General features: G+C 40.3%; 1 protein-coding gene across 2 annotated transcripts in view; it reads right to left on the minus strand.

Moving 5' to 3' along the window:
• The window catches only part of SLC25A20 (solute carrier family 25 member 20), a 46,166-nt gene that overhangs the window by 13,177 nt on the left and 13,162 nt on the right, over nt 1-19,827 (minus strand). For both annotated transcript variants that reach the window (XM_037850549.1, XM_037850539.1), the window contains exons 2-4: nt 18,008-18,100; nt 13,749-13,876; nt 11,009-11,099 (exon numbers count right to left, since the gene is read on the minus strand). In XM_037850549.1, the coding sequence (XP_037706477.1) occupies nt 11,009-11,099; nt 13,749-13,876; nt 18,008-18,100 (312 nt within the window). The remainder of the gene's footprint in view (nt 1-11,008; nt 11,100-13,748; nt 13,877-18,007; nt 18,101-19,827) is intronic.

Genomic DNA, 19,827 nt, shown 5'->3' on the forward strand with positions numbered 1-19,827 from the left:
GATAATGGCGTTTGGGGGGACATAATACATTCAAACTGGCACACCATCCCAGTCTGTTTTTTGCCTTAAAACTCCAACAAAAGTGCTTTTGCCAAGGTCATTAGTGGCCTTTAGATGGCCAGTGGTCATTCTCAATCCTCATCTTCCTTGATCCATCAGCTGAGTTTGACTCAGCTGATCCCCTCTCTGCCTTGAAGCACTGTCTTCACTTGGCTTCTAGAATCAATAGAAAACCTTTCTGCTGATTTTCCTCCTGGCTGCTCCTTCTCTGTCTCCTTTGCTGATTCACCATTATCATCTTGATCTTTCTTTTTTATTGTGAAATACAACACATATACAGAAAAGTGATAACTTTCAAAGTACGATTTAATAAGTGGGTAGAGAGCAAATTTAAAAAGAATGTTATGGGTTACAGTTCCTCAATTTCAGTTATTTCCTTATTGCAAAATTTATATCCAGAAAAGTAATAACTTCCAAAGTACAATTTAACAAGTAGCTATACAGCAATTTTAAAAGCATTTTATATGTTATAGTTCCACCATGTCAGTTATTTCCTTCTAACTAGTCAATATAGTCCTTGCTCCAGTTTGCTAATGCTGCCATTATGCAAAATACCAGAAATGATTGGCTCTTATAAAGGGGGTTTATTTGGTTACAAAGTTACAGTCCTAAGGCCATAAAAGTGTCCAAAGTAAGGAATCAACAATAGGGTACCTTTACTGAAGAAAGGCTGTTGGCATCCAGAAAACCTGTTAACTAGGAAGGCACATGGCTAGGGTCTGCTCCAGGATTCTGGTTTCAAAATGGCTTTCTCCAGAATGTCTCTAGGCTTGTCTCTCTTAGCTTCCCTAGAGCAAATTTTGGGCTAGCATATCCAAAGTGTCAGCAAGCATCTGGGCCTGTGTGGCTCTTTTTAAAGGACTCCAATAAACTAACAAGACCCATACTGAATGTGAGGGGCCACATCTCCATGGAAATAATCTAATCAAAATTATCATCTAGAGTTGGGTGTGTCATATCTCCATGGAAACAACCTAATCCAAATATCCCACAATACTGGATTAAAAGATCATTGCTGGACATCATCAACATGGCAATATAAACAACTACTGACAACTTCTCTTTGGAGATTCAATGAAAAAAAGGACAATTCTGAATTGTCTGAAACTCTGGAGGAGGATATAGACTGGAGAAAGACCCTGCAAATGCCAAATTGAAGAAAGAGAAGAAATATGAGGTAGGAGTTTTCCATCCCAGACCAGCCAGTTGTTTCCCCTCCCCCACACTCAGTCTCTGTATGGGAAGGCACAGAAACTGCATATGGAACCCTCCCACCAGGGACACAGATTTTAAAATCTCAAAGCAGTGAAAAATTCCTCACTGTCTGAAGACCTGGTGGACAGGAGAGGACATCTCAAGGCCCAGATCAGTGAGAAACAGAGAGACTGAGAAAACGTGGACAGAGACACGTTTCCAGCCATGGGTCTGAAAGCCCTTCCCCCACCCTTGAGGGAAGCAGCAGCCAGCCGTCGTTTCCTTGCCTTGGAGACAGCTGTAGTGCTGGGTCAGCTGAGGGAGCCCCTCATTGAGCCAGATTCTGGCCAGCAAAGTGAAGGCATAGGAATCCCGCAGTTTCACCGGGCTGTATCAAACAAAGCCTGTGCTTGGAGGCAAGGCAGCCTCTGAGGATGATTAAGTTATCAAACAGCGCCGTCTGCTCTACAGTCTACATACCCTGTATGGAAACCCAGCCCTGTTTTGGCTGAGAAATAGGGAAGATCCAACTGTTAAAGAAGGGCCCCAAAATAAACCCAGGTCTTGCTAGCAGGTGGAAAATAGAGCACCACTGGAAGCCAGCAGATTTGTATTACCACACACAGTGAACTTGCTGGGGTGCCCAATGCCTACCTCCTATCCCTGTGGCAGGCCATGGTGGACACCTGATTTTGGGGGGAATACTAGGGAGCAGAGCCAATCTGATTACTGGCCAGGGAGAGAAAAAAGAAAAGATAAGAGATCAAAGTCAACCAACAAGAAAATCTTAGGCAAAAGAGAGAAATCAGATGGCTAGAGAACAGCAAAAAATCATGAGCCACATTAGGAAACAGGAATATATGGCCCAGTAAAAGGAAGAAACTAACATTTCAACTGAGATTCAGGAGTTGAAACAACTAATTACAGATGTTCAAACAAATCTTTTAAATCAAATCAATGAGGTGAGAGGGAATGTGACAAAAGAGATGAAGGACATAAAGAAGATAGTAGGGGATTATAAGGAAGAATTTGTAAGCTTGAAAAACAAATGGCAGAACTTATGGGAATGAAAGGCACAACAGAACAGATGAAAAACACAATGGAGATATATGACAGCAGAAGAAAGGTTCAGAGAGATGCAGGACAGGACATCTGAAATCCTGCACACAAAGGAACAGATAGGGAAAAGAATGGAAAAATATGAGCAGGGTCTCAGGGAACAGAATGACAATGTGAAGCGTGCGAATAGATGCATTATAGGTGTCCCAGAAGGAAAACAGAAGGGAAAAGCAGCAGAAGGAATAATAGAGGAAAATAATCAAGGAAAATTTCCAAACTCTTATGAAAGACATAAAATTACAGGTCCAAGAGGCACAGTGTACCCCAAACAGAACTGATCCAAATAGACCTACTCCAAGACAGTTACTAATCAGATTTTCAAATGTCAAAGACAAAGAGAGAATTCTGAAAGCAGCAAGAGAAAAGTGATCCATCACACACAAGGGAAGCTAGATAAGACTAAGTGTGGATCTCTCAGCAGAAACCATGGAGGCAAGAAGGCAGTGGTATGACATATTCAAGATACCGAAAGAGAAAAACTGCCAACCAAGAATCCTACATTCGGCAAACCTGTCCTTTAAAAATGAGGGAGAGTTTAAAATATTTACAGATAAGCAGATACCGAGAGAGTTTGTGAACAGGAGACCTCCTCTACAGGAAATACTAAAGGGAGTGCTACACTGCCCTCCCCCCTACGTGGGATCAGACACCCAGGGAAGTGAATCTCCCTGGCAACGTGGAATATGACTCCCAGGGAGGAATGTAGACCTGGCACCGTGGGACGGAGAACATCTTCTTGACCAAAAGGGGGATGTGAAAGGAAATGAAATAAGCTTCAGTGGCAGAGAGATTCCAAAAGGAGCCGAGAGGTCACTCTGGTGGGCACTCTTATGCACACTTTAGACAACCCTTTTTAGGTTCTAAAGAATTGGGGTAGCTGGTGGTGGATACCTGAAACTATCAAACTACAACCCAGAACCCATGAATCTCGAAGACAGTTGTATAAAAATGTAGCTTATGAGGGGTGACAATGGGATTGGGAAAGCCGTAAGGACCAAACACCACTTTGTCTAGTTTATGGATGGATGTGTAGAAAAGTAGGGGAGGGAAACAGACAGACAAAGGTACCCAGTGTTCTTTTTTACTTCAATCGCTCTTTTTCACTCTAATTATTATTCTTGTTATTTTTGTGTGTGTGCTAATGAAGGTGTCAGGGATTGATTTAGGTGATGAATGTACAACTATGTAATGGTACTGTAAACAATCGAAAGTACAATTTGTTTTGTATGACTGCGTGGTATGTGAATATATCTCAATAAAATGATGATTTAAAAAAAAAAAAAAAAAAAAAAAAAAAAAAAAAAATAAAGGGAGTGCTACAGACAGATAGGAAAAGACAGGAGAGAGAGGTTTGGAGAAGAGTGTAGAAATGAAGACATCAGCAGATAGAAAGAGGGTAGAGATCGGGCATTTGATGTTGAAGGAGTATAAAATGTTGTAGAGGATTGACTGTGTAGATCTAGAAACAGATAGCACAACACTGTGTGATGGTAGCACAATATTGTAAGTATGCTGAAAAAAGATGACTGTGAACATGACTGAAAGAGGAATGTTAGGGGTCTGTATGACACCAAAAGGAAAGACAGTAGATAAAGACTGGGACTGCATAACTTAGTGAAACCTAGAGTAGTCAATGAGTGTGATTAAATGTACAAATGTAAGAATGTTTTTGCATGAGGGAGCAGCAAGAAGGAATGAAGTTGTGAGGTATGCAATGAAGTAAATGGACCGTAAGGACAGAATTTGAGTGAAATAAGCCAGAAATGAAAAGACAAACATTATGATGCCTCACTAATATGGACTAATAATAATGTGTGAACTCTCAGAATTGAATCTGGGAGCATGGGTTATAAGGGGAAGGCTTATATACGGGTTCCTGGATTGTAAGCCCTTAAAGCAGTCCCATCTATTCATGAGTTGTAACAGTTATTTCTAAATTTTGAGATTATGAGCTGTTTGTGAGTGACATGGTCAGTCCCTGGAGTTTTGGGTGTCCATACGGCACCTGGGACTCAGAGCCAGAGTTCGGAAGATGTGAGTGTCAGCATCGCCCCATGAATCAACTGTTAAAGAGACTGAAAAGGAGAACAAACTTCGATTGGAGATATGAACAAAATGGACTTAGTTGAGATTGGGGTAGATCAGACTAAAGGGTAGAGGATGATATTAACTGTGTTTTAAAGCTTTTGGCTTCTGTGTGGGACCAAAGGAAGAGATGGCTATATAGTGCAAAATCTATATTTTCTGTAGCACACTATATAATTTAACTTGTATGGTCAGTTTACTCAAATGCCATAATTACATGAAATCTTGACTAGGGAGTGAGACCTTGTTGGTTTGTACAGGCTAGCATGAAGTCCCGATACAACCCAGAATAATTTGGGCAGAGAATAAAAAGCTTTTGCAAAGCCCCCTAGAGGGACTGTGGGAAAATGTGGAAATATTAAACTTCCCCATCAGCTTAGTAGGTTGAGCCCTCAATCTTGGGGCTTGCCCTTATGAAGCTTGTTATTGCAAAGGAGAGGCTAAGCCTACTCATAATTGTGCCTAAGAGTCTCCCCCAGAGGGCCTCTATTGTTGCTCAAATGTGGCCTCTCTCTCTAAGCCCACTCAGCAAGTAAACTCACTGCCCTCCCCACTATGTGGGACATGACTTCCAGGTGTGTAAATCTCCCTGGCAATGTGGATCGTGACTCCCGGGGATGAGCCTGGACCCTGCATTGTGTGATTAAGAAAGTCTTCAGGACCAAAGAGGGAAGAGAATTGAAACAAAATAAAGTTTCAGTGGCTGAGACATTTCAAAAGGAGTCGAGAGACCATTCTGGAGGTGACTCTTATGCATTATATAGATATCCTTTTTTAGTTTTTAGTTTATTAGAATAATTAGAAGGAAATATCTGAAACAGTCGAACTGCAATCCAGTATCCTTGATTCCTGAAGGCAACTGTATAACTGTATAGCTTATACAGTGTGACTGCATGATTGTGAAAACGCTATGGCTCACACTCCCTTTACCCAGTGTATGGACAAATGAGTAGAAAAACGGGGACAAAAAGTAAATTAATAACATGGGGGGGGGGGGTATGGGACATTTTGAGTGTTCTTTTTACTTTCATTTTTATTCTCATTTTTATTTTTTGGAGTAATGAAAATGTTCAAAAATTGTGGTGATGAATGCACAACTATATGATGATACCATGAACAACTGTTTTATACTTTGGATGATTGTATGGTATGTGAATATATTTCAATCTAAAAATTTGAAAAAAATTGGGGGAGGAAGGGTATGGGATGTTTTGAGTCTTCTCTTTTACTTTTATTTTTATTCTTATTTCCATTTTTATGAGTAATGAAAATGTTCAAAAATTGATTGTGGTGTTGAATGCACAAATTTATGATGAAACTGAACAATGGTTGTACACTTTGGATGACTGTATGGTATGTAAATATATTTCAGTAAAATTACATTTACAAAAAAAAAAAAAAAAGATCATGGCTTTGTGGGGGACATAATATATCCAAACCAGCACAGTGCTGGAAATTCTAGCCAGTGAAATAAGACAGGACAAGGAAATAAATGGCATACAGATCAGAGAGGAAGAAATAAAATTGTCCCTATTTGCAAATGACATGATTGTCAATGTAAAAAATTTCAAGGAATCTACAAGAAAACCACCTAGAATTAATAAGGGATTTCAGTAAGGTCAAAGAATACAACAGTCAATGCTATGAAGCACTGAAATTAAAATTACAATGTAATTTACAATATTATTTCTCAAGCTAAAAAACACACACACACACACACAAAAAATGGGTGAAAATCTAAGACAACAGGTACAGGGTTTACATGCTAAAAACAACCAATGCTGATGAAAGAAATCAAATCTAAATATGTGTCCATGGATTGGAAAACTCAAAATAATAAAGGTGTCAATTCTCCCCAAACTGATAGTTTTAACATAATTCCTATCAAAATCTCAGCAAGATTTTTCTAAATTTTCTAAATTATTCTAAAATTTATATGGAAAGACAAAGGAATTGGAATAAATAAAACATGTTTTAAAAAAGAATAAAGTGGGCTCTACCTGGTGGCCATTCCAGGTTCTGGTCCCTGTGGCTCTGTGTAGGCATGCTTGCCCCGCTCAGGGAACTCTTTGCCTACCTAGTGTTTATCGGGTTGTGAGTGAAAACCCAAACACATTTGTCAGCTGAGCTATTGACAATGCATCCACTGGATATCAGGGTTGCAAATCAGATTTGCTTTCCTAGTTGGAGCAAGGAGAGGAACTGTGGGGAGGAGGAAAGGGTTTCTCCCAAACCGGAATCCAGGTAGGAAAAGTAGCCTTAAAAACAAGAAATGGTATTCATGGAACATATCTGCAAGAAGGACACATCTACCATCATGTCACTGCAGAGATCTCACACTCAAGAGAATCCCTTTGGATGTAATGATTTGCGAGAAGATTTCACTGACATTTCCAATGATGAACCATGTGTTAACACATATGAGAAAGGAACCCTATGTCAGCAAATAATTTCAAAAAGCCTTCAGTGAGCAGTCACCTTTTAATCAACACAGGCAAACTGACACTAGAAGTAGATCATATGAATGTCATCTATATAAGAAATCTTTCAATAAAGGTTCTGTTCTTGGACAACATAAGAGAACTCACACTGAAGAGAAACCCTATGAATGTCATCTATGTGGAAAACCCTCCAATAGTTGTTTTGCCTTTAGATGACATGAGAGAACTCACACTGGAGAGATGCCTTATAAATGTCATCAATGGGAAGGCCCTTAGTAAAGTTCTCACCTTAGATGACATGACAGAACTCATCCTATAAAAGTTTTGATTATAGAGAAGACTTCAGCCATAGCTTTAATCTTTAAACACACTAGAGGATACACACACTGAAAAGACACTGTGTGTGTAATCAAACTGGAATATCCATTAATCATCTTTACAGCTTCAGTCAACTTAAGCAAATTCACACTGAAAAGAATCCATATGAATGGCATGTACCCAGCTAAGCCTTTAATAGATGGCCTAATCATATACATATATGATTAATTTGTTACAATATAAATGTACAGAAAGTAGAAAAGTGTCTTCATACACAATTCTGATAAATAAACAAGAAAACTAACATGAGAGAAATTCTATGTCAGTAGTCAATGTGGAAATGCCTTCATTTATAATTTATCCTTTAAACAAAATGACTGAATTCCACGGGATAGAAATCCTAGGCCTGTAATCACTGTTCACTATCATGGCACATTGGTGTGCAAAAGAAAACTCAGTATAGGAATATCTGCTAAAACAAGGAATAAGAGAAATGCCTTTACTTGGAGGACAAACCTCTTGGAGGAGAGACAGATAATTCCTGCTTGAGAAGTCATTCAATGAAAAATCATAAGAGGTCATTTACTCACACAGCAACATTTGTAGGATATGTGAGTATTTACACCGTATAAAGCACTTTCAGTGTCAGGAAGGAAGGAAATTTTCAGTGATCACTCGTTCCTGAGTTAGCATTAATAATTTTACACTGAGGAGGAAACAATCTTAGTCAAAGAGGAAAAACCTTGACCTGGATTTCACATAAGAAAATTCAGACTGATGGAAAAAAAAAAACTATAAGAAACCTTGAACATATAATTCAGCAAAGAATTCAGAAGTTGAAAAAAGACTATTGAAAATATGTAGAATGACTTAGGATTGTGAAGTGAATTGGAAATATGGAATGCAGAATTTTGTAATAAGTAATAAGAAATGAGATTAAACTCAATAGATTAGTATTTGCACACATGTAAGCAGTAAAAGTTATTGCTGAAAAATCTAAATAAATAACAAAATAGGAGAAATAAGTCTACCCTGTTTCAAGACTTACTACAATACCCACAGAAATCAAGACTGAGTGGTATCGGTGAAAGAAGAGACATACAGATCAAGAGAATAGAATAGAGAACCCAGAAATAGACCCACACAAATATGTCAAACTGAGTTTTTAAAATGTATTTATTTTTATTGTGGTAATACACACATAACATAAAAATCATTTTAACAATTTTTAAATATACAATTAAGTGTCTACGCAAGGACAAATACTGTATGATTTCTCATATATGAAATACCCAGAATAAGCAAATTCATAGAGACAGAGAACAGAATAGTGGTTACCAGGAGCTGGGGGGAAAGGGGACTGTTAAGTTATTGCTTAATGGGCACAAGTTTCTATTAGGGATGATGAAAATGTTCTGGAAATAGATAGCAGTGAAAGTTACAGTATATTGGCAATGTAAATATCATAGAATGTACACTTAAAAGTGGTTAAAATTATTTTTATGTTATGTATATTTTACCACAATTATTTTTAAAAACTTTTTTTACCAAGACCTTCACTATGCCATATAATTTGTCATGGCCTCTGATAAGGGATTATTGGAAAAATGACATAACCATGTAATGAAATAATATGTAACCATTAAAAATTATCTTAGAAAAAATAATTACACAGAAATGTATTATGATACAGCAAGTGAAAAAAGATGGTTATAAAACTATTGCAGGACTCATACCAAGACTTATAAACCAGTGTTCACAGCAACACTCTTCAAAATAGCCGAAGAAGGAAACACCCAAATGTCCATTGACAAATAAATGCATAAACAAAATGGGTCATATCCATACAATGGAATACTATTCAGCCACAAAAAGGAATGAAGTTCTGATACATGCGACAACATGGATGAACCCTGAAAACATTATGCTAAGTGGAATAAACCAGAAACAAAAAGGTAAATATTGTATGATTCCACTTATTTGAAATACGTACAAAAAGCAAATTCACAGAGACAGAAAGTAGATTTGCGGTTACCAGGGGTATGGGGAGTTACTGTTTAAAGGGTAAAGAGTTTCTGTTTTGGGTGATGACAAAGTTTTAGAAATGGAAGGTTGTGATGGTAGCACAACATTGTAAGAATCATTAATTAAGTTAAAAAGTAATTCAGGAGACGGTTGCTGCAAAGGAGAGGCTAGGCCTCCTTATGGTTGTGCCTAAGAGCCTCCTCCCGAATGCCTCTTTGTTGCTCAGATGTGGCCCTGTCTCTCTAGCTAAGCCAACTTGAAAGGTGAAATCACTGCCCTCCCCGCTACGCGGGATCAGACACCCAGGGGAGTGAATCTCCCTGGCAACGTGGAATATGACTCCCGGAGAGGAATGTAGACCTGGCATCGTGGGACGGAGAACATCTTCTTGACCAAAAGGGGGATGTGAAAGGAAATGAAATAAGCTTCAGTGGCAGAGAGATTCCAAAAGGAGCCGAGAGGTCACTCTGGTGGGCACTCTTACGCACACTTTAGACAACCCTTTTTAGGTTCTAAAGAATTGGGGTAGCCGGTGGTGGATACCTGAAACTATCAAACTACAACCCAGAACCCATGAATCTCGAAGACAGTTGTATAAAAATGTAGCTTATGAGGGGTGACAATGGGATTGGGAAAGCCATAAGGACCAAACTCCACTTTGTCTATTTTATGGATGGATGTGTAGAAAAGTAGGGGAAGGAAACAAACAGACAAAGGTACCCAGTGTTCTTTTTTACTTCAATTGCTCTTTTTCACTCTAATTATTATTCTTGTTATTTTTGTGTGTGTGCTAATGAAGGTGTCAGGGATTGATTTGGGTGATGAATGTACCACCATGTAATGGTACTGTAAACAATCGAAAGTACGATTTGTTTTGTATGACTGCGTGGTATGTGAATATATCTCAATAAAACTGAATTTAATTTTAAAAAAGAGAAATGTGACAAAATGAAGTCATTGTAATAAAGTGATGCAAACTGTCAAATATTTAATAAAGAATTATTGAAGCTTAAAAAAAGTAATTCAATTAATTAATTGAACTGTACACTTTAAAATGGTTGAAAGGGCAAATTTTACGCCATATATATGTTACCACAATTAAAAAAAAAAGACTATTGCAGTATGTAATCCCAATTTTATTTTAAAAGATAACATTTCTTAATATATATGTTTACCAAGAAAGCCTAACAGTGGTTACCTCAGTGGGGTGGTATCATGGGTGACATACATTTTTTCTTTGTGCTTCTTTGTATTACCAAAATTTTCTAGAAAGAATTGTGTGCTAAATTACTTCAGCCATCAGACGAAAAAAGCAGTAACCTTCCTTTTTTAAAAGGAGCTCTGTGGGGCAATTGCTGGTAACCAAGACTGGCAGCCGGTTCTTACCCTCAGCCTAAGAAACAAAGCCAGGTCCTTTAAAGGAGCTGAACCTTCAGGCAAAATGCAGAGTCACAAGACATCTTGAGTAGGAGAAGACTTCGTTCCCCTGATGACAGATGACCTATGATTCACCTTCAGAGTTCCTGAAGTGGCTGCTAATAAAGGCAGGAGGGGCTGGGCTGCCAGGCCACAGGTGTGACTTTTTGGTTGGTCTGTTATACCGTCCTGGTCCTTGATTCTACCACCACTGCTTGCATGTTCCTGAAAACCTTGAAACTGTTTAGCACACCTATCCTGAAGCTTTTATAAAGGATGAACATCTATCTGCACAGTACTGTACATTGGGTGGAAAAAGCTAGCCACCTCCATCCAGATCATACCCTTACCTGTAATAAGCACTTGATCCGTTCTCCTGGGGTCATGATTCCTGTTGTGAATACACCAGATAACATCCCAGCTGCAAACAGCTGGGGGTAGCTGTATGGAAAACAAAACCCAGAAGTAAGGCATGTATGAATAACTATCCAGGACAAAGACAATCCTAGGGAAGGGAATGGCTTTGTAAAAAAAAATAAGTACTTGACAGGGCAGAAGCCCAGTCAAAAATAAATCAGATTTTGCACAAAAGCTATGTTCTAGGTACATTCTGATGTCAAGTTTCCTAGGGCAGGGGTCTCTATGCCCAGATCAATGGGATCTTAGTCACAAAGCCCACCTGTATGAGGTGCACACTCAGAAGGTCTCTTCCATGCGAGGGGTTTCATAGTGGGACATGGATTCCACCCCTGGGCGTGCCATGCACAATAACTACGGACAAGTTTCCAGGTCTCCGAGCCTTGGTTCCCCAGCTGTACAATGGAGGGTTGTTGGGCAAAAGGCCCCTAATACAGTATTTGGACCTCAGTCAATACCAGTTATCCTCCAATCTCACCAAAAGCCTAATAATATTTTAAGAGAAGACCCTAGCAGGGCAGCCTCAATGCCAGGGAGAATGGCTATGATCACCTTCACAGGACAAGAGGCAGTGAGGCCAGAAAGACTCAAACAAGGATCTCCTCACTGGCTCTGGGAGCCACAATGGTACCCAGGCATCTGTTCCCTCTGCAAGGAATGGTTCCCCAGTGGCCAGAGATATGGGGCTTCCCTCTGGCCTCCATAGAATGAGCCACACTGAGCATTCTAAGGAATCTGGAGCTCCTAGCATCTATCACCCACAGCTGTCCGTGCCACCTTTAGCACTTCGTTTTCTTTTTGGGATTAGCAATATCAGCATAGCATGGAGGCAATGGAGCACGCTACAATTAGCAGCATTTTAATAGTCTCCACAACTTAGCAAATGTTGCTGAAAAAACTTCACACACTGGCCTGAGTCTCAGACCCCTCCTGACCCCAACCCCCCCGCAGTTGGGCCCACCTGTCAAGCAGCTGCTGCCTGCCCAAAGCCTTCAGGCTGGTCCCACCCAACAAGCAGCCCAAGACCTGGGGAAGAAATGCAAAATGGGACTAGGGGAACATTCACTGTGGATACTTTCCTACAGAAAGAGCACTGATCTCAGTAGCTCTGCTTTTTCATGCACTCACCCTAGGCAAGGCTCACATGTCTGTCTATCTCAGGCATACAAGCCCAGCATGTGGGCTGACTGCTGCACAGCCAAGAGACTTGCTTTTATGCATGGCCTCCTTCATAATCTTACTCACACTGCTGACCCCAGGAGGAACCCTCTCAGCGACTAAACTTGCTCCCATGAAGCCAACATGTTACACTCTTCCCAGGATGCCCAGACCCCAAGCCAAGCATATCTTCCTCTCTTGGGACTGAGGACTTCCCTTTGAATGCAGTCTGTGTGTGTGCACCAGGCACTAATGGACACCCTATTTCTGCCTGGCCCATTCTGCCACCTCAGCCCCACCCCTGGACCTTCCTGCAGGACCTTCCTAAGCTTCCACCTTACCTACCTGGAGGCCCTGAAAATGCTCATTTCCACACCATCTCCAAATGCCACTGCAGGGAGGCATAAGAGGCAGGTTGACAGACTTATGGGGGTGGGGGTCCTGAGTCATTGCTCAGGCAGGAAGAGTGTTTCTTTGAGAGCTAATATGGCTGCAAAGGAACAGAGCCCACAGGCCAAAGTACCAGCAGGACCCCAATTTGGGACCTGTGCGTGGCCCTGGTACAGTGAGCTAGTATATGTGCTGAAAGGCCAGATAGTCAAAGAGGACACGTGTCTGTGGAACACCTGGACTGCTTGCTAGCAGTAAAACGCAGCTTCAAAAGCACCCACATTTGGGGCCACCTATGGCTGTTTATAAAAGCTGGGCACATTAAGAGGGTCCCAAGGACTCCAGAAAGAGAGTTCCATGTTACAAGCACCTCTATGTCCTAGACCCTCACTCAGCTTGCTGTGGTCTTCAGTGGTGACAGAAGACAACTGCATGGCACCCTGCGCTTCCTCTGTCCATCTCCTGGATCCCAAGCCTGGTGAGCCTTTGTGGGGCCTGTGCTGCCTGCAGTCCTGCCCAGGAGCTATCACCCTGCATGGCTCAGACTGAGGCACCCGTTTTCCAATGTTTCTGCTCAGACTTTTGCTGCATCCCAAGAAGCCAGTCTGTTTTTGTCAAATACTTTACAAATTCTGAGCTGTAATTCTGACTCAGCTGACTCTCAATGCTCAAATCCAACTTCTCAATGTTTATTAAAAGGAGACACACTAACCTATTTCACTTTAACAGAGAAACTTATATTTGAAATAATAATCATGTTATGGGAATAAGGCAAAACAAAAGTTGAAACTTTCCTTTCTCTCAACCAGGTGATTGAAAACAATGCTGTTGCAGTATCAGGTACTGTTCACAGCACTTTACATATATTTTACCATTCAACCTCCTAACAACACTTTGGGGTTGTATTACAAACATTCCCAGTAAGTGATACTACCTCACAGAAGAAATTATGACAACCAGGGGTGGGGGGTGGGGGACTTTGTTTTTCTCTTTTTCCCTTTTGGTTCACAGGGCAAAGGAAAACCAGGAGGATGGTCCTTGCCTGGCTGCCAAAGTTTTTCCCTTAACCCATGGCACACCACCAGGCAGAAGAGCACTGAGTGCTCTGGGCCAGTAAGTACTCACCTAAGCACGTCCTCTGGGTGTTTCTGTTGCAGTTTCTTTCCCAGACCAAACCCAAAGAAACACACGGCAAACATGGGGGTGACACCAATGATGGGGGCAGCCATGCCCCGGTACAAACCTGTGATGCCCTGCAAGGAATTGCAGAAGCTGAAGTTGTTTTCTAGACACCACCAATCTTCATGCAACTGAAATCGGGAAGCAGTGCATTCTCTAACCTGTGGCCCCCTTCCTTCACCTCTCCTCACAGCAAGGAGAGCTTTAAAAAGGAGGAAAACCTCCACACTTACCAGAAATAATTGTCTCACATACTAGTGGAAGAAGTGAAAACAGCTCCCATTCTGGAAAGCAATCTAGCAATATGTAGCATACCCTTTTCACCCAGAGAGTCTCCATCTAGAAATTTATTGTAAGGAAATACTGAGATGTTAAAAAATGTTAAAAAAAAATGTTAAAAAATGATAAAAAAATGTTTAAAAAATGTTAAATAAAAAAAAAAAAAGGACATCAGGCATTTATAAGATACTAAAATTTTGTAACAAACCTAAGAACCCCACAAACATGAGCCCAACTATGAAAATTCCATAAATGGACTAAAAGGTGGCTTTAAAATCACTTAATAACATGGGAAGAGACCATTATGTGGAAAAAAGCAAGTACAAACAGAATGTACAGACGTGATTTGACTTCCTCTGGGTAAGATTACAGGTGATTAAGAAATTTTTCTATTTTCCAAATATTAAGATGTTATTTTTATTAAAAAGAAAACAGTATTAGGACTGCACATCAATTTTCACCAATATAACGTGACAATGAAAGTGACTATGTGCTGGTCAATTAATCAGACAGACACAAAGACAGACAGATAGATAGATATCCCAACAAAACAAGGTAATAAATCAAGGGAGAGGAAGATCTGGGATGCAGGAGACCAGGGGTCCAACCCAACAAAACTGAGCGGATTTCCAAGATGGTGCTGGGTACAGCAGACCTGGAGAACAGCCAGTCCAGATGGGAGCAGAAAGATGAACGACTCCAGAAGGGATGTTTCCAAGAAAAACAAAACAACACAACACACACTAGAACAACAGGCTGTCTGAGCAGTGTGGAAAACCAGCGAGTAGCCTACATAGCATTTAGGGGACAGGATGATAGAGACAGAAATTCAAAAGAAACCAAGCAAAAGAAACTGACATGATTTTTAACCCAACCAGGAAAAACAAAAAGTTGCACAAGAAATGAAATGCACATAATAGTACATTATTTGGTTAATAGGAAAAAACTTGCAAACTGGTAACCATGAAAATAGTAAACTGTATTAAACAACAAAGTGTTATATTATTATATGGGTATAGCAGAGAAGGTATGAGGGATTGTTAAGAATGAAAATCACTGATCACAAATGGTTAGCCAAAATAGATAAAAGATTTATCAAATACAGTAATAAATGTGTATTTTGTAGAAATGGGTAGGTAGAAATAGCACAAAAGAACTGAAAGTAGTTGCCTCAAGAGACTGCCAGGGGAGAGGAACAGTCTGTTACTTTGTTGTAAGACTTTTAATAACAAACTAAGTACATGTATCACTTTAATACAAAATAAGGCATAATTTTGAAAACAAATATAAAAAATGATAAGGTTGTTCCTTACAGGGAGTGGCAGGAGAAACAGTGCCACTGGCACACTGGGAGGGTTCCACAGATCTAGGCCCAAGAACCTGCCTCGCTGCAGACCCTGAGCATTCACAGTGGATCTTCTTCCCAGAACCCAAGGAACAACAACTGTAACTATCAGAACCCCTCCTGGGTCCTGCAAAGGCCTAACACTACCACAAGGTGCAGGCAGACTCACAGAGGATAAAATGCAGAGGTGATAAACAGGAAAGGATAGATGGGACAGGGAAAGGTTCTGAGGAGCTGTAACAGTAGCATGTGACAAAGTCTTTCCAAAGCCTCTGCCCCACCCAATTCCCCACCTAGGCAGAGGAGGACGTTCAGGTCCTCAGAGGCCAAGCTCATGCCTCCTGAAAACACGTCCAGCCTTCCTTCCACTATGCTGGCCACCCAGCTCCTTGTGGCACAACCGAGACTTCTGCTTGGGAGCTCCAGAGAGCAAAGAGTTCAGTATGGCACAGCAAAAAACAGGCACAAATATGGACTGAGGACATCTATTCAACTCTGCGTGAGTTGGGTTTAAATATTTGATTCTCGCACAGGCATTAGCACACACACACGCACACTCACAAGTGAAGACTTGGGAGCCTGGAGGTTCCTCTATGCCGAGATGGCTTTTTTTTTTTTTTAAATAACAAATTCAATTCCTTTGACTGCCATAGGACAATAAGGAATTTCTATCTCATTTTGTATCAGTTTTGGTAAGCTTCATTTACAAAGAGAGCTTTGTCCATTTTGTCAGAGAAGTTGAATTAATTGATATGGTAATGTCTCCTCTTTCCTTATTTATATTGGTAATTCGTGTTCACTCCCTTTTTTCTTGAGTAACTTAGACAAGGATTATCAAGTTTTAAAAATCTTTCCAAAGAGTCACTTTCGGTTTTATTGTTTCTTCTATTATTTGTTCATATTCTATTTCATTGATTTCTACTTCTATCATATTCCTATCCCTCTTTCTGCTTACTTTGGATTTAATTTGCCTTTATTTTCTAGATATTTTATGTGGTAATTTAGTTTATTGATTTTAAACCTTTTTATCTTTTCTAATGTAAGCATTAGCTCCTATAATCTTCCATTTAAACACTGCTTTCCATTGCATCCCACACATATTTTCATATGTTCTGTTTTAAATATTCATATCAAAATTTTAAAAAATTCCCCATGTGTTTTATTTTACCCTTAGATTACGTGGGTTGCTTAATTTCCAAATATATGGGCAATTTTCCAGATATCTTTTTTTTGCTATTGATTTGTAATTAATTTATGCTGCGGTCAGAGAACCTTCTCTACGATTTTAGTCATCTTAAACATGTTGAGAATTGTTTTATGATCCAGTGTATATGTGTCTTGCTCAATATTCTGTATGCATATACATCTTGCAGGGGGTGGGTATATTGTTTAATAATTGTCAATTATGTCAAATAAATAAATACATGATTCTTACCTAGATCCCAGCACCCAGTACACTGCCCAGCCCCTGGGTTGGTGCTTGATAATTTGCAGACCAAAAGGCATTCAAGCCTGCCTCTCTTCCATAAGGCCAGGGGATGCTAAGCAGACCTGGTGCCCAGAGACTCTCTTGGGCACTGATTAGACTCTGCCTGGATACCACAGATGTAAGGAGGAGTGCTTTACAGAGACAAGAGCAGCAACACATGGGTGTTCAGGTGGGCTCAACCTTGAGACCTTCCCCCCACGTCTGAGACCTGCAGGAATCCCAGGAACTTCTCTTCCAAGGCTGAATTCATCACTTACCAGCAACTCCTTTTAATCCAGATGACACCTGCCTCTCAGTTTCTACATATTTAACAAAGTGTATATTTAATAGAATGTTTATACATTTAAGAATTATATATTTTTTGTTACATAATCTTTTTTTTGCAATTTTATTGTGATATATTCCCACACCGTACAAACCATCCAAGTATTCAATCAATGGCTCACAGTATCATCACATAGTTGTGCATACATCCGCATGATCAATTTTAGAAAATTTTCATTAAAGAGTTATAGTTTAAGAAGGAACGGAAAAGTTCTCAACAAGGTATTTTTACATATGTGGTAACAAAGTGAGTAAAAAGCACCACTAATGCTTTTATAAAATCCCATGTTTTCACTAGAAAACATACATCTGAAAAATTAACATGTAATCCAATAACCCTACACCAATTTGGAAAATGTGCTGATCCGTAGTGTTTCTAAGACTGGCTGACTTTTCCTCCAGACTTCATGTGAACTTCTGACACCAATTCCTGAAAAATTGACTGATCTAGATCTGCATTTTCCTTCCATTTCACATTTCCAGTTATTCCTTACTAATTGCTGGGGTCTTAATTCCGCCCGCCAAAAGAGAGAACCATTTTATTAGCTTTGGTCATCCATATAAAACAGTAGCTGGAACTATCAAAGTCTCCAGAGCAAACAGAACAGAAGGAGGGAATGGGGTGGCACAGGGAAGGAGCCACAGCTATGGGCTAGACCTCCAGCAGAGCTGTGCAAAACCACCCCATTACCCTGGGGGGAGTAACAGACCAACCCTGTGAATGTGTTCTTTTGAGTAAGAAGAACAAACAGCACCAAGACACCATACCTCTCTAAAAAGAGTCTTCCGGAAACAGTCGAAGGTCCCAGAGTACATCGGAGGCTGCCCAGGCAAACTCAGGGGCTGTGTCTGCAGTCGGACCTGAAACCAGAAATTAAAATACAGTCACCTCTCAACTTCAGAACTGCCTATCAGTAGCAATGGCCCAACTGTCCGCCAAAATCTGAATAGGGAAATCTGTACCTGGGACATCCATGTCTTCAGCATCCATTTAACCTGCTGGATTTGACTTCTCTTTCCTGCAATTTATTTAAACCCTGTACTCACAAATCATTATTAGACTGCTTTTAGATAGAATGACACTTCCTTTGATTTCCACTTCCACTTACTTTCACAATTTATTTATTATCCAGCAAATCCCACAATGACCTGTGGGCTAGGTATTCCCAATTTACAGGTGAGAAGACTGGGTTTAGTGAGTTTACTTGATGTTCCCAATAACCTAAGAAGCTGGCTGAGGCCAGATCTGCCTGCTGACAAAGCTCCAGCTCTCAGCCACTAAACCTACGTCCATTTATAGTGTCATGTTTGTGGTTAGGCAACTGTCCAATAAAGGCATTTTGGAGTTAGGTGGATTTAATCAAATTATACAAGTCCTACTTTTCTTGGTCCTCCTCCTCCTCAATATTTGGTGTATCTAATGCTTCTAACTGTCTCTTGCTTCTTAGTGCTTGTTCCCTCTTTTGTTTCCTTTTGTACCCCAGGCATTCTCCAAGGTTTAGCACCCTACTCTGGTCCACTCTCCCTTTCCAAAAACTCAGATTCCAGGGCTTCTGCTTAGTGATGATTTTTGGCTGTAGCAAGACCTTCTCTCAGTCTCAACTTTAGGCCTACGTTTCCAACTGCCTGGAGAAAATTTCCCTACTCAAGAGTTTCCCATTCATCTCAAGTTGTCTCCAGATTCTCATCCTCCAGATGAATGCCCCACTTTTGTCAGGGTCACCTTCCTACTCTCTCCTTCCTGGGATTCGAAACCCTGGCATCTCCTCTGACTAGTCTCAGTTGCTCTTCCTAGCTTTTATCACCCTGGCACCAAGCCCACTGGAGTGGTACTTCAGATGCTCCCAGAATCATAATTTTTTTCCCCTGTGCAAGTCATCATCCTAAGCCAAGCCTTCACCTATCCTTACCCCATATGATGGTTTTCAATTATGTCTACTAATTATTTGACACTCTCCCCCTTCAAAAGGCAGATCCTAATTCTGCTCCCCTCAACTGTAGGCCAGACTCAGTGACACACTTCTTGTGAGAAGAATGTGGTGGAATTGCTGCTACATGACTTTCAAGACTAGATGATAAAAAGGTGAGCTCTACCTTTTCTCTTTTTACTTGCTCTGGGGGGAAGTGAGCCATGAGGACATTTGAGCAGCCTGGAGAGGTCCATATGGAAAGGAATGAGGCCTCCTGACAAGAGCCAGCAGCACCCACTTGCCAGCTTGTGAATGTGAGTATTTCCAATGAGTACAGCCCTAGTAAACATCTTTTATTTTTTTTGCTTTCTTTGGTCCAGATTTTTTTTTTAAACAGCTCTACTGAGTTTTAATTCACATCCCATACAACTCACCCATTTAAAGTGTTTTTGATATAATCACAGAGTTGTGAAACCATTATTTACTACAATCAAATTTAGAAGATTTTCATCACCCCCACCAACACAAACAAACAAACAAACAAAATCTCACCCTTTAGTACTCACTCCTTACTTCCCATTCCTCTCAGTGCCTGGCAACTAATCTACTTTCTGTCCAGAATAGGATCTGCCTATTCTGGACATTTCACAAAAACTGAATCATACAATATGTGGTCTT

The sequence above is a fragment of the Choloepus didactylus genome, chromosome 1, assembly GCF_015220235.1.
Source record: "Choloepus didactylus isolate mChoDid1 chromosome 1, mChoDid1.pri, whole genome shotgun sequence".
NCBI lineage: Eukaryota > Metazoa > Chordata > Mammalia > Pilosa > Megalonychidae > Choloepus > Choloepus didactylus.